Source organism: Muscardinus avellanarius (assembly GCF_963383645.1).
Source record: "Muscardinus avellanarius genome assembly, chromosome: 6".
Taxonomy (NCBI): Eukaryota; Metazoa; Chordata; class Mammalia; order Rodentia; family Gliridae; genus Muscardinus; species Muscardinus avellanarius.
Window position 1 is genome coordinate 49,385,341 of NC_137791.1, and position 13,959 is coordinate 49,399,299.

The 13,959-nt window shown below is 37.7% G+C and overlaps 1 protein-coding gene across 3 annotated transcripts in view; it reads left to right on the forward strand.

Moving 5' to 3' along the window:
* SLC9B2 (solute carrier family 9 member B2) overlaps window positions 1-13,959 on the forward strand; it is a gene marked incomplete at both ends in the record, with an annotated part of 45,644 nt that overhangs the window by 26,225 nt on the left and 5,460 nt on the right. For all 3 annotated transcript variants that reach the window (XM_080697837.1, XM_080697839.1, XM_080697838.1), the window contains one exon: window positions 12,566-12,674. In XM_080697837.1, coding sequence (XP_080553963.1) covers window positions 12,566-12,674 — 109 coding nt within the window. The remainder of the gene's footprint in view (window positions 1-12,565; window positions 12,675-13,959) is intronic.

A 13,959-nucleotide genomic window follows, 5' to 3' on the forward strand; every position in this document is an offset into this window, starting at 1 on the left:
GTAATACAAACAAACACACCTACAGATCTCAGTGCATTTCCCTTCAAATCCCACCTGCTACCCACCCCGCCTGTACATGTTAGTGAGACTCGTAATGGTATCTTCACATATGGCCATCGTATCATTTGAACTGTTTCGCTGTGTGTGTGTGCTGGTGGGAGGCACTGGGGATGGAACCCAGGGACCTTCGTCCTCCAGGCCATGCCTCCAGCCCAATTTTATCTTTTTATTTGGAAACAGTGTCTTGATAAATTGATAAAAGCCTCACTAAATTACTGAGGCTGGCTTTGAAGCTGAGATCCTCCTGTCTTGGCCTCCCAAGTCCTGGGATTATAAGTGCGCTCTACCAGGCCTAGCTTTATTGTTTTTTGTGTGATTTATTGTTTTTTATTGTTTTGTGTGTGGTTCTGGGAACTGAACTCAGAGCCTCACACATGCAAGGTCAGTGCTTTACTGTGAACTATATTCCCAACTCCCGTTTTTAATTTTTATTTTGAAACAGGATCTTGCTATGCTGCTGAAACCGGCCTCAAACTTGTGATCTTCCTGTCTCAGCCTCCCATGTAGCTGGGATTACAGATATGCATCACTATGCATGGGTCCTTTATATATATAAATATATATATGTATATAAATATATATAAATTTATATATAAATATATATTATATGTATTTATATATAAATATATATTTTATATATATATAATGGTGTGTGTGTGTGTGTGTGTGTGTGTGTGTGTGTGTGTGTGTTACTGGGGATGGAACCCTTCTACCTCCAGGCTACAATCCCAGACCTATTTTATATTTTTATTTGGAAATAGGGTCTCTAAAGCCAGCGAGTCAGGCTGGCTTCGAACCTGTGCAATCCTCCTGTCTCCTCCTCCCAAGCGCGGGATTACAAGTGTGCAACCACCATGCTGGCATGCATATATATATATATATATATATATATATATATATATATATATTTTTTTTTTTTTTTTTTTTTTTTTGTGGTGGTGGTGGTGGTGGTACTGGGGTTCCTGGAAGCCCTTCTACCTTTCTAGCTCCGGGCTACACTCCCAGACCTATTTTTTTTTTTATTGGTGCACTGTATTCATACATCATAGTAGGATACATACTTTTGTAGACATACATGCACACTTTTCCCAGTCAGCCCCAACCCAATCCCCACCCCATTCTCTCCCTATCCCTCCCTCCCATGCTTGGCTTAGTAGTTGACATCTAGTATTATGGCAATTTATCTAAAATTAAAAATGATAATCTCACATAACAGTTTCATTTGTCTGATAACAAGCTTTTGATGACTTAAAGATAACATTTCAATATTTCTTTTTGCTTTCTTTCTTACCAGAGAATATTTTTTTCTATTTTTTAGGTGAAACTATCATATATTTATATATTTATTTTTCAGAAAAAAATCTATCCTAATATGGAATATGGAGTCTAGGTACCCAAAACGATCTTGAAAAAGAACAAAGCTAGATGATATATATTTTCTGATTTCAAACCATATAAAGCTACAATAATTGAAACAGTGTAGTACTCTTCTAAAAGCAGATATATAAACCATTGGAGTTAAATAAAAGCCTAGAGCTAAATTCTTCCCTATATTGTCAAGTTATTTTTGACAAGGTTTCCACGAACATTTGGTGGTGGAAATGATAATCTTTTAACTAAATATTGTTAAAAAATAATAATTACATGGAAAAGAATAAAATTGGACCCTTACCTAATCCCATATACAAATATTAACTCAAAATAGATAATAGACCTAAATATAAATCTTAAGACTATAAACTTTTAGGAGAAAATCTGGGTCATAAAACCTCACAACATTGAAATTGGCAGTGATTTCTTGGTTATGATTTCAATGGCACAGGCAACAGAGGAGTATACAGACTCCCTAAAAAAAAATTGTATATCCAAAGACAATGTAAACAGAGTTAACAGTTACTAATAGAATGGGATAAAATATTTCCAATTGCTATATCTGAAGGTATATTAATATTCCAACTAGAAGTCTTAGCAATTAACAACAATAAAGGCAAACAATACCCTTTAGAGATAGGTAAAAGACTAACATAAATAATGAATCTCCACAGATAACCAATCTTAGTTGTCTGTTGGATGGAAACTCTTGTTTCTCTGGTTCTGGTGTGTGTTACCTATTTCTTCTTTGTAGTTAATCTCTTTGAGTATTTTCTCTAGTGCTGGTTTTGAAGACATAAATTCCTTCAGTTTCTCTTTGTCATGGAAGCTTCTTATTTTTCCATCTAATTTGATAGAAAGTTTTGCTGGGTAGGAAATTTTTGGCTGGAAGTTGTTTTCTTTCAGAGTTTGGAATATGTTACTCCAAGCCCTTCTGGCTCTCATGACTTGGTTTGGGAAGTCTGGAGTGATTCTAATTGGTTTGCCTCTGAATGTCACTTGGCCCTTTGTTTTTGTTGCCTTTAAGATTCTCTGCTTGGCTTCCACATTGGTCATTTTGACAATTATATGGCGTGGGGATCCTCTTCTCCGATCCTGTCTAAAGGGAGTTCTATAAGTTTCCTGGACCTGTGTATCGACCTCTTGCTCTATGTTTGGAAAATTTTCTGCTATTACTTCTTTGAAGAGATTGTTGATCCCTTTGGTTTCACTTTCTTTTCCCTCCTCTATTCCAATTTTTCTTAGGTTAGCTCTCTTAAAATGGGCCCATATTTCTTCAATATCAGATTCCTGTTGTCGGATATTTTTTTCTAGATTAGAAACTATGAGTTCATTTTTGGATTGCTCATCTTCTAAGAGCGAGATTCTCTTCTCCATGTGTTCTAATCGGTTGTTTGTGCTTTGAATTGAGGCCTTTACTTCATTAATTGCATCCTTTATCTCCTTTTGGCTCTCTCTGAGTTCTTTTCGAAGCACCTCTATTATTTCTACAGTTATTTTCCTGATTTGATCTTCTAGAAATCTCTGATTTTCTGTTTTATCGGGTTCTGATGTTGTGGGGTTGTGGGCATTCATTGCTCCAGTATTATTCCTCTTTCCCATGATTTCCGATGTTTGTGCCTTCTCTGGGTTCTTTCCTTGGGTCACTATGACTTCCCTTAAGGTGTTCTGGATCTCGAGTCTGTATTATCTCAGACCCCACTACTCCTTTACTGGGTTTTATCACAGAGTCTCCGACCCAGAGAGTCGATAGAGGCTGCTTTAGACTGTGGGGGGTGCCAGGTTGGGTGTTCTCCTTTGGTGTGATATCTCTGCCACCGCCCCTCCCCCACTGGGTCAAGTCCCAGGGAGTACAGTACTGGGATTTCTCCACTGTGGCCCACAATTTGACTCACTGTTCTTGAGTACGCAGATGTAGCTGTACTGGCCTCGCTGAATTCGCTGCTGCTGCCGCCGATGGCAATATGGCGCCGCTGCTACGCCCTAGCTATGGGGCTAGCGTTGTTCTTCTTGATTTTGATTTCTACTCTGAATCCCTGCAGCGTGTGCTGAGCTCGGCCACTGGGAGCTTTAGATGCTCTCTGAGTCTCCCAGACCTATTTTATACTTTTTTTTATTTGGAAACAGGGTCTCTTAAGCCAGCGAGGCTGGCTCCGAACCAGCGCGATCCTCCTGTCTCCTCCTCCCAAGTGCTGGGATTATAAGTGTACACCACCACACCCGGCTCCTTCTTATATTTGTAATGGCTGCAGAGTATTTCACTGTATAGCTAGACTACACTTTATTTAGCCTGTCTCCTATTAACAGATAATTAGGTTCTAGTTTTATGACCAAACATCATAATGCTTCAATAAAATATCCATACACATGCCACATTTCATAAACTCTAAGACATTATCAGTTCTTAAGAATGCCATCATTTTATATGCCACCAAGAAAGATATGGTATTCTGCTTAATGAAGTTCAGAATAGCTAAGCTTAGATAAATAAATAATTAATTAATTAAAATGAGGCAATGGGGAAAATTATGAAAAAATTACATCAAAATTAGCTGTATAATCATACTGCATTAGGAGGATTTCTATAGGGAGACAAAATTTCTTTGTAGATAAGTAGCACTTGTATAGGAGGCTTTCCAGACTCAGCAAATCGAGGGCCACATTTTTGTTCTCATATGTGGTGTCTAGAAAGAAAAAGGGAAAAGAAAATAGGCCTCGTGAAAATAGGAGACAGTGGTTGAAGGAGATGAGGGGGGAACAGAAGTGCAGAGAAGGAAAGAGACCAAGTAAGGCTATGCACATATGTGAATGTATCACTCAGAGTCTCACTATTATACACAGTTATAATGCACCAATAAAAACAAATAATAAATAAATAGGACCCTGTCACTCTATAGGTTATGATTATAGTTAGGATAAGGGTGATTGTGAGTCAGGAATGGATTAAGTAGAGCTTCCTGGAGCTTTGTGCCTTAAAGAATATTGAGGCCACAGGAAAGTGGTTGAGAGGGATTGGGCTCGGGTGCACGGGGAGCTGGGAGTTCCTCTCAGCCCTGCTCTGTGCACTAGATGGCACCTAGGTTTGCTACCTTGTCCGGGTGTGTGGCTATAAGCCTTATTTCAGATCTATTTTTTCAGTAGCACCTCTGTTATTAAACTCTACATTCTGATCTCAATCAACTTAATACCTGAGAATTGTAAAGCTAAGAGAGAAACCGCCTAGTATAAACTGGGTACTCTTCCATTACTTCTCATAAACATTTGCTCTAACTTTATCTGTTTTATTTATTTTTTTTTACTTCTTTTTTTTTATTTTATTGGTGCACTGTATTCATACATCATAGTGGGATACAAACTTTTGTAGACATACATGCACACATCGCCCAGTCAGCCCCCACCCGATCCCCACCCCATTCTCTCCCCATCCCTCCCTCCCATGCTTGGCTTAGTGGTTGACATCTAGTATTATAGCAATTTATCCAAAATTAAAAATGATAATCTCACATAACAGTTTCATTTGTCTGATACCAAGCTTTTGATGTCTTAAAGATAACATTTCAATATTTCTTTTTGCTTTCTTTCTTACCAGAGAATATTTTTTCCTTTTTTTTAGGTGAAACTATCATATATTTATTTTTCAGAAAAAAATCTATCCTGATATGGAATATGGACTCTAGATACCCAAAACAATCTCGAAGCAAAAACAAAGCTAGAAGATGTATATTTTCTGATTTCAAACCATATAAAGCTACAATAATTGAAACAGTGTAGTACTGTTCTAAAGGCAGATATATAGACCATTGGAGTTAAATACAAGCCTAGAGCTAACTTCTTCCCTATATTGTCAAGTTATTTTTGACAAGGTTTCCACGAACATTTGGTGGTGGAAATAATAATCTTTTAACTAAATATTGTTGAAAAATAATAATTACATGGAAAAGAATAAAATTGGACCCTTACCTAATCCCACATACAAGTATTAACTCAAACTAGATAAAAGACCTAAATATAAATCTTAAGACTATAAACTTTTAGGAGAAAATCTGGGTCATAAAACCTCACAACATTGAAATTGGCAGTGATTTCTTGGATATGATTTCAATGGCACAGGCAACAGAAGAATATACAAACTCCCTAAAAAATAAAAGAAAATATTGTATATCCAAAGACAATGTAAACAGAGTTAAAAGTTACTAATAGAATTGGATAAAATATTTCCAAATGCTATATCTGAAGGTATATTAATATTCCAACTAGAAATCCTAAAAATTAGCAACAATAAAGGCAAACAATACAATTTAGAGATAGGTAAAAGACTAACATAAATAATGAATCTCCACAGATAACCAATCTTAGTTGTCTGTTGGATGGAAACTCTTGTTTCTCTGGTTCTGGTGTGTGTTACCTATTTCTTCTTTGTAGTTAATCTCTTTGAGTATTTTCTCTAGTGCTGGTTTTGAAGACATAAATTCCTTCAGTTTCTGTTTGTCATGGAAGCTTCTTATTTCTCCATCTAATTTGATAGAAAGTTTTGCTGGATAGGAAATTTTTGGCTGGAAGTGGTTTTCTTTCAGAGTTTGGAATATGTTACTCCAAGCCCTTCTGGCTCTCATGACTTGGTTTGGGAAGTCTGGAGTGATTCTAATGGGTTTGCCTCTGAATGTCACTTGGCCCTTTGTTTTTGTTGCCTTTAAGATTCTCTGCTTGGCTTCCACAGTGGTCATTTTGACAATTATATGGCGTGGGGATCCTCTTCTCCGATCCTGTCTAAAGGGAGTTCTATAAGTTTCCTGGATCTGTGTATCAACCTCTTGCTCTATATTTGGAAAATTTTCTGCTATTACTTCCTTGAAGAGATTGTTGATCCCTTTGGTATCACTTTCTTTTCCCTCCTCTATTCCAATTATTCTTAGGTTAGCTCTCTTAAGATGGGCCCATATTTCTTCAATGTCAGATTCCTGCTGTTGGATATCTTTTTCTAGATTAGAAACTATGCATTCATTTTTGGATTGCTCATCTTCTAAGAGCGAGATTCTGTTCTCCATGTGGTCTAATCGGTTGTTTGTGCTTTGAGTTGAGGCCTTTACTTCATTAATTGCATCCTTTATCTCTTTTTGGCTCTCTCTGAGTTCTTTTCGAAGCACCTCTATTATTTCTACAGTTATTTTCCTGATTTGATCTTCTAGAAATCTCTGATTTTCTGTTTTATCAGGTTCTGATGTTGTGGGGTTGTGCACATTCATTACTTCAGTGTTATTCCTCTTTCCCATGATTTCGGAGGTTTGTGCCTTCTCTGGGTTCTTCCCTTGGGTCACTATGGCTTCACTTAAGGTGCTCTGGATCTCGAGTCTGTATTATCTCAGACCCTACTACTCCTTTACTGGGTTGTATCACAGAGTCTCCGACCCAGGGAGTCGATAGAGGCTGCTTTAAACTATGGGGGGTGCCAGGTTGCACGCTCTCCTATGGTGTGATATCTCTGCCACCACCACTCCCTCACTGGGTCAAGTCCCAGGAGCCACAATACTGGGATTTCTCCTCTGTGGCCCGCAATTTGACTCACTGTTCTTGAGTACGTAGATGTAGCTGTACTGGACTTGGTGAATTCACTGCTGCTGCCGCCGCCGGTGGCAATATGGCGCCTCTGCCACGCCCTCGGCCATGAGGCTGGCGTATTTTTTCTTCTCTGGTTTTGATTTCCACTCTGAATCCCTGCAGCGTGTGCTGAGCTCAGCCACTGGGAGCTTTAAATGCTGTCTGCGCCGAAAGATCCCGCCTGGCTGTTCCGCATCGGCTCACCTTGGCTTGCTGTAGCCGTCCGCTGAGTTCGCCGCTGCCGCCGGCAGTATGGCGCTGCTTCCGCGTCCTCAGGCGCGTGTGTCTCCTCTGTGGCCCTGAGCTCTGTTCTCAGTCCGCTTTCTCTCTGGAGCCTGGTGGTTTTTTTGTTTTTCTGGTGATGGTGTTTTCTGGCTATGAAAGGCGCTCTTTTTGTGGTAATGGAGATTGGTTGTTAGCGGGACTCTTAAGCCCCGCTTTTCTCGGTCGCCATCTTCCCGGAAGTCCTCCACTTTATCTGTTTTAATATGACTTCACTTTCCTTGTGGGCAGAGGCAAGTTATAGCACATCAATGGTCAGTCTGTATTTTCCTAACATCATCTCTAACAATCTCAGAATTTTCTGTCTGATTTTCCTTTTAATCATTAATTATGCTTTTGTTATATTTAGATGCTGTCACCTTTTTTCTTTTTCTTTTTTGGTGGTACTGGGGTTCCTGGAAACCCTTCTACCTCCGGGCTACACTCCCAGACCTATTTTATACTTTTTATTTGGAAACAGGGTCTCTTAACCCAGCGCGGCTGGCTTCAAACCTGTGTGATCCTCCTGTCTCACCTACCAAGCATGGGGATTAAAAGCGTGCGCCAACACGCCTGGCTGCAGTCACCTTTTTAAAACGCCTCATCTATCTATTGTTTGTTTGTTTGTTTGTTTGTTTGTTTGTTTGTTTCAAATCCAGGGCTTCTTTGATGACCTTTGGAGTTATAGGGTTTTCTTTTCTTGACAAATACCTTGATGTTTCTGAATCTCTAAATGCTCTAAAAAAAAGTACCAACCTAAGTAGATCTTTAACTTATAAAGAAACCTCCATTTCTCTTAACTTTCTCTTTTTGCCTATCCTTGAGAGCAATTTATATTTTTGAAGGTTCTTACTAGTCATGCATACAGATGAATAATGTGGCCTTAATTTTCAATGAACAGCATGGTCTTCATTTCCATGGGCTTATATTCTTTTACACTTAACCTACTCAATGACTCCTTTTTAATTTTAAATTTTATTTAGTTTTAACATTATGAAAAGGTCACAGAAGACATGACTACTCCCATTCATATATATATATATATATATATATATATATATATATATATTTTTTTTTTTTTTAATTTTTTATTGGTGCACTGTATTCATACATCATAGTGGGATACAAAAAAATCTTTTGTAGACCTACATGCACACATTGCCCAGTCAGCCCCCACCCTATCCCCACCCCATTCCCTCCCCATCCCTCTTTCCCATGCTTGGCTTAGTGGTTGACATCTAGTATTATAGAAATTTATCCAAAATTAAAAATGATAATCTCACATAACAGTTTCATTTATCTGATACCAAGCTTTTGATAACTTAAAGATAACATTTCAGTATTTCTTTTTGCTTTCTTTCTTACCAGATAATATATTTTTTCTTTTTTTTAGGTGAAACTATCATATATTTATTTATTTATTTTTCAGAAAAAAATCTATTCTAATATGGAATATGGACTCTAGATACCCAAAATGATCTTGAAAAAGAACAAAGCTAGAAGATATATATTTTCTAATTTCAAGCCATATAAAGCTACAATAATTGAAACAATGTAGTACTGTTATAAAGGCAGATATACAAACCATTGGAGTTAAATAAAAGCCTAGAGATAAATTCTTCCATATATTGTCAAGTTATTTTTGACAAGGTTTCCACGAACATTTGGAGGAAGAAATAATAATCTTTTAACTAAATATTGTTGAAAAATAATAATTACATGAAAAATAATAAAATTGGACCCTTACCTAATCCCATATACAAATATTAACTCAAAATAGATAAAAGACCTAAATATAAATCTTAAGACTATAAACTTTTAGAAGAAAATCTGGGTCATAAAACCTCACAACATTGAAATTGGCAGTGATTTCTTGGATATGATTTCAATGGCAGAGGCTACAGAAGAGTATACAAACTCCCTAAAAAATAAAAAAAAAATATTGTATATCCAAAGACAATGTAAACAGAGTTAAAAGTTACTAATAGAATGGGATAAAATATTTCCAAATGCTATATCTGAAGGTATATTAATATTCCAACTAGAAATCCTAAAAATTAACAACAATAAAGGCAAACAATACAATTTAGAGATAGGTAAAAGACTAACATAAATAATGAATCTCCACAGATAACCAATCTTAGTTGTCTGTTGGTTGGAAAGTCTTGGTTCTCTGGTTCTGATGTGTGTTACCTGTTTCTTCTTTGTGGTTAATCTCTTTGAGTATTTTCTCTAGCGCTGGTTTTGAAGACATAAATTCCTTCAGTTTCTGTTTGTCATGGAAGCTTCTTATTTCTCCATCTAATTTGATAGAAAGTTTTGCTGGGTAGGAAATTTTTGGCTGGAAGTTGTTTTCTTTCAGAGTTTGGAATATGTTACTCCAAGCCCTTCTGGCTCTCATGACTTGGTTTGGGAAGTCTGGAGTGATTCTAATTGGTTTGCCTCTGAATGTCACTTGGCCTTTTGTTTTTGTTGCCTTTAAGATTCTCTGCTTGGCTTCCACATTGGTCATTTTGACAAGTATGTGGCATGGGGATCCTCTTCTCCGATCCTGTCTAAAGGGAGTTCTATAAGTTTCTTGGACCTGTGTATCGACCTCTTGCTCGATGTTTGGAAAATTTTCTGCTATTACTTCCTTGAAGAGATTGTTGATCCCTTTGGTTTCACCTTCTTTTCCCTCCTCTATTCCAATTATTCTTAGGTTAGCTCTCTTAAAATGGACCCATATTTCTTTAATGTCAGATTCCTGCTGTCGGATATTTTTTTCTACATTAGAAACTATGCGTTCATTTTTGGATTGATCATCTTCTAAGAACAAGTTTCTATTCTCCATGTGGTCTAATCGGTTGTTTGTACTTTGAATTGAGGACTTTACTTCATTAATTGCATCCTTTATCTCTTTTTGGCTCTCTCTGAATTCTTTTTGAAACACCTCTATTATTTCTACAGTTATTTTCCTGATTTGATCTTCTAGAGATCTCTGAATTTCTGTTTTATCGGGTTCTGATGTTGTGGGATTGTGGGCATTCATTGCTCCATTGTTATTCCTCTTTCCCATGATTTCGGAAGTTTGTGCCTTCTCTGAGTTCTTCCCTTGTGTCACTATGACTTCACTTAAGGTGCTCTGGATCTCGAGTCTGTGGTATCTCAGACCCCACTACCCCTTTACTGGGTTGTATCACAGAGTCTCCAACCCAGGGAGTTGATAGAGGCTGCTTTAGACTATGCGGGGTGCCAGGTTGGGTGTTCTCCTTTGGTGTGGTATCTCTGCCACTGCTACTCCACTACTGGGTCAAGTCCCTGGGAGTGCAGTACTGGGATTTCTCCTCTGGGGCCACAATTTGACTCACTGTTGTTGAGTACACAGATGGAGCTGTAGTGGACTCGGTGAATTCGCTGCTGCTGCCGCCGGTGGCAATATGGCATCGCTGCCATGCCCTCGGCCGTGAGACTGGCGTATTTCTTCTCTGGTTTTGAGCTCTGCTCTGAGTCCCTCGGCTCGCTGTCCGCCGCTTCTCTCTGGAGCCTGGTGGGCTGTTGAGTGCGTTGGTCTGTAGCCGTAGCCGTCCGGTGAACTCGCCGCTGCTGCCGGCAGTAAGGCGCTGCTGCTGCGTACTCGGGCATGATGCCGGCATATCTCCTCTGTGGCTCTGAGCTCCGTTCTGAGTCCCCCTCCTCTCTGGAGCCTGGTGATTTTTTTTGTTTCTCTGGTGATGGTGTTTTCTGGCTATGAAAGGTGCTGATTTTGTGGTAATGGAGATTGGTTGTTAGTGGGGCTCTTAAGCCCTGCTTTTCTCAGTCACCATCTTCCCGGAAGTCAGTCCCATTCTTATATTTTACAATATATAAGCCCATGTCCTGTCATATAATGTGTCATAATAAAAAAAAATCGTGCCTCTTGTCTATAGTTTATAAATAAAAATAATTTGATAGAGAAAACTTGTCCTTCCAATTTTATTGTTATTCTGAGTATATGAAATACATTTGGAGACTTCCTTAAACAATTAGTCACCACAATAAAAAACTAAGCAACCTAAAATTAATAGAGTTGATTCTTATTCTTTGTTACTATGGTTATCAACTAAAATCTAGGCTTTAGCTATGATCTCTCAAAAATAATTCAAGTAAAATTTAAAGATATGTGAAAGGGTGGCAACTGGACCACAGGTTGGGCAGGACTGTTATTATCATTAAATGATAAAGGATCTTAATATAAATCTTTATTTTACAAATGAGAAAAATGAGATGCCCAAAAGCAGGTGGCTTGCAGTTAATGGGTCATGGATGTGAACCTAAGTCATTATCTGCTTCCTTATTATATGAAAGCATAAATTTTTGTGTGCTATAGAAATAAAAACCTTAAGTAAATCAACCAACCCCTGACATGCTGTCTTTCAACATGTATAATCCAAGAGAAATAGAATCTTCACTTGGAAAAAAATGCCAGAAATAATAAAAATGAAGGAAGTAGAGAAATTATGTAATCCTTCTCTGTGAATCAGAATATATGTGTATATACACACATATATATGAAATTACAGATACTTAAAATATATAGTTGTAAACATAATTATGTCATCCAAAAATATAGGTCCTTAGTAGTTAATTGAAAAAAATTGTCCAATGTAAATTCTGAAACACTGCTAACAGATATTGCTAAATTTATCTCTCACAAAAAAATTATCAATTTACTCTTCTAGCAGTTGTTGAGATTGCCTTAAGATCTCACAAATGTTTGATGTTATTAATTTTTTTGTGGTACTGGGCATTGAACCCAGAGGCATTCTATATTCCCAGTCCTATTTTATTTTTATTTAGAAACAGGGTCTTGCTAGGTTAATAAGAGTCTTACTACTAGCTGAGGCTGTCCTTGAACTTGTGTTCCTCCTGTCTCAGCCTCCCAAGTACTAGGATTACAAGGGTGTGCCACCACACCCAGATTTGCTTGATGTTATTAAGTTAAATAGTTTTTAGTAATTTTTCTAATGTGGTGAGCCACCTCATCCCCCCAAAGAAAAGGCATCTCACATTAATGTGTGTTTCTCTGGTTTCTGAGCTTTGACATCTTGAGTGTTTTGGTTATTTGCACCTCTCTGTATTAGAAATGCCTTTATGAAATTGTTTTGCTTTGTTCTAGCTAATCTTTTAGATATAGATGTTACAGAAATAAAGCCTATCTTATATTGAATGATTCATATTTCAAATTAGTAAAATTCTTGGCATTTTTAACTTCACATAATAGAAAGATCTATGTGTATTTTGTTTCTCTTTATTTTAGGCAGAGGTCGAAAAGATCATTTCAGTTGCTTGGAACATTTTTCAGCCTCTTCTTTTTGGGCTGATCGGAGCAGAAGTATCTATTGCATCTCTCAGACCAGAAACTGTTGGTAAGAATTCCAAAGTGATTCTTATACTAAAACAAAATCTCTTTATTTTCGAGAGAAATATCTTTAGATGGTATGTATTTGGTGGTTTGCGTTGTCACAACTGTATGAATAGTTAATTAACTATGATATAAGTCTTTTTAGAGTGGTTGGTCAGAAAAGAATGCTTGTAAATCTAAGATAGTAAATTCTATGCCTTTAATATTGTTCCTTGTAAAGAAAAGCAATACTGCTTACTACTATTCAGAACCTGGGCCTTAATATTTTATTTCCCAAGATAGAAATGTTCTTCTACCCTTGTTCTGACTGGGGGTATAGCAGCTCAGAGGTAGAATGCCCCTGGGTTCCATCCCCAGTGCCGCAAAATAAATTAAATAAATAAATAAAATTACATGTATTAAAATTAAAATATGCCAGGCATGGTGGCAAATGCTTGTAATCCCAGAATTTGGGAGGCTGAGATGGGAGGATCGCGGTTCAAGGCCAGCCTCAGCTACTACTTAGTGAGGCCCTTTACTACTCAGTGAGACCCTGTTTCAAAATAAAGAATTAAAAAAAAATAGGGCTGGGGGTGTGGCAGAGGTAGAAAGCCCTGGGTTTCATTCTGGGAACTGCAAAAAAAAATTATTTTAATAAAATTAAAGTATGGTGAGAATTATCGATAGATGATCGATACACACAGACATAGTTAGATGTACTCTTTCTCCAGTTGCCCCTCACCTGCCACACTACCACTTTCTTCCTCCTTTTAAATTTTTCAAAAGAGCTAACTCCAATTTCTTTTTCCACTTGGCTTTTATTCTCTTCCTCAATACACTTCAGTCCAGCTTCTGCCGCATCACACAACCAACCGAGCTCTTAGCAAGATTATTTCGCTGAACCAGTCCTTGTTTACTGGACCTCTTTGTTTATAGCACCTGGTGCTGTTGCCTCTTTACCACACTCTAACGTTGAACTCTCCTTCTTCCCAGAGCCCTTTGAGCCCTCCTTCACACCCTATGTAGCTTGAACACTGCTCCTCATCAAAGTTTTAAGTTTTTTCTAAGGCCTTTCTTTTCTCTCACTCTATGTCACTTCTCTGACCTTGTCTACACCACTGACATCAATGGCAAACTATATATTTCCAAAATCAACTCTTTTACTTTTTGTACTATATGCAACAGATACTTTTGAACACCTACCAACCTGGAAAAAATACTCTTTGACAAAGAGCCACAAAACTTTCAGTAACGAAACTATACTACAAGCTGGGCATGGTGGCACATACCTGTAATTCCAGTTCTTGGGA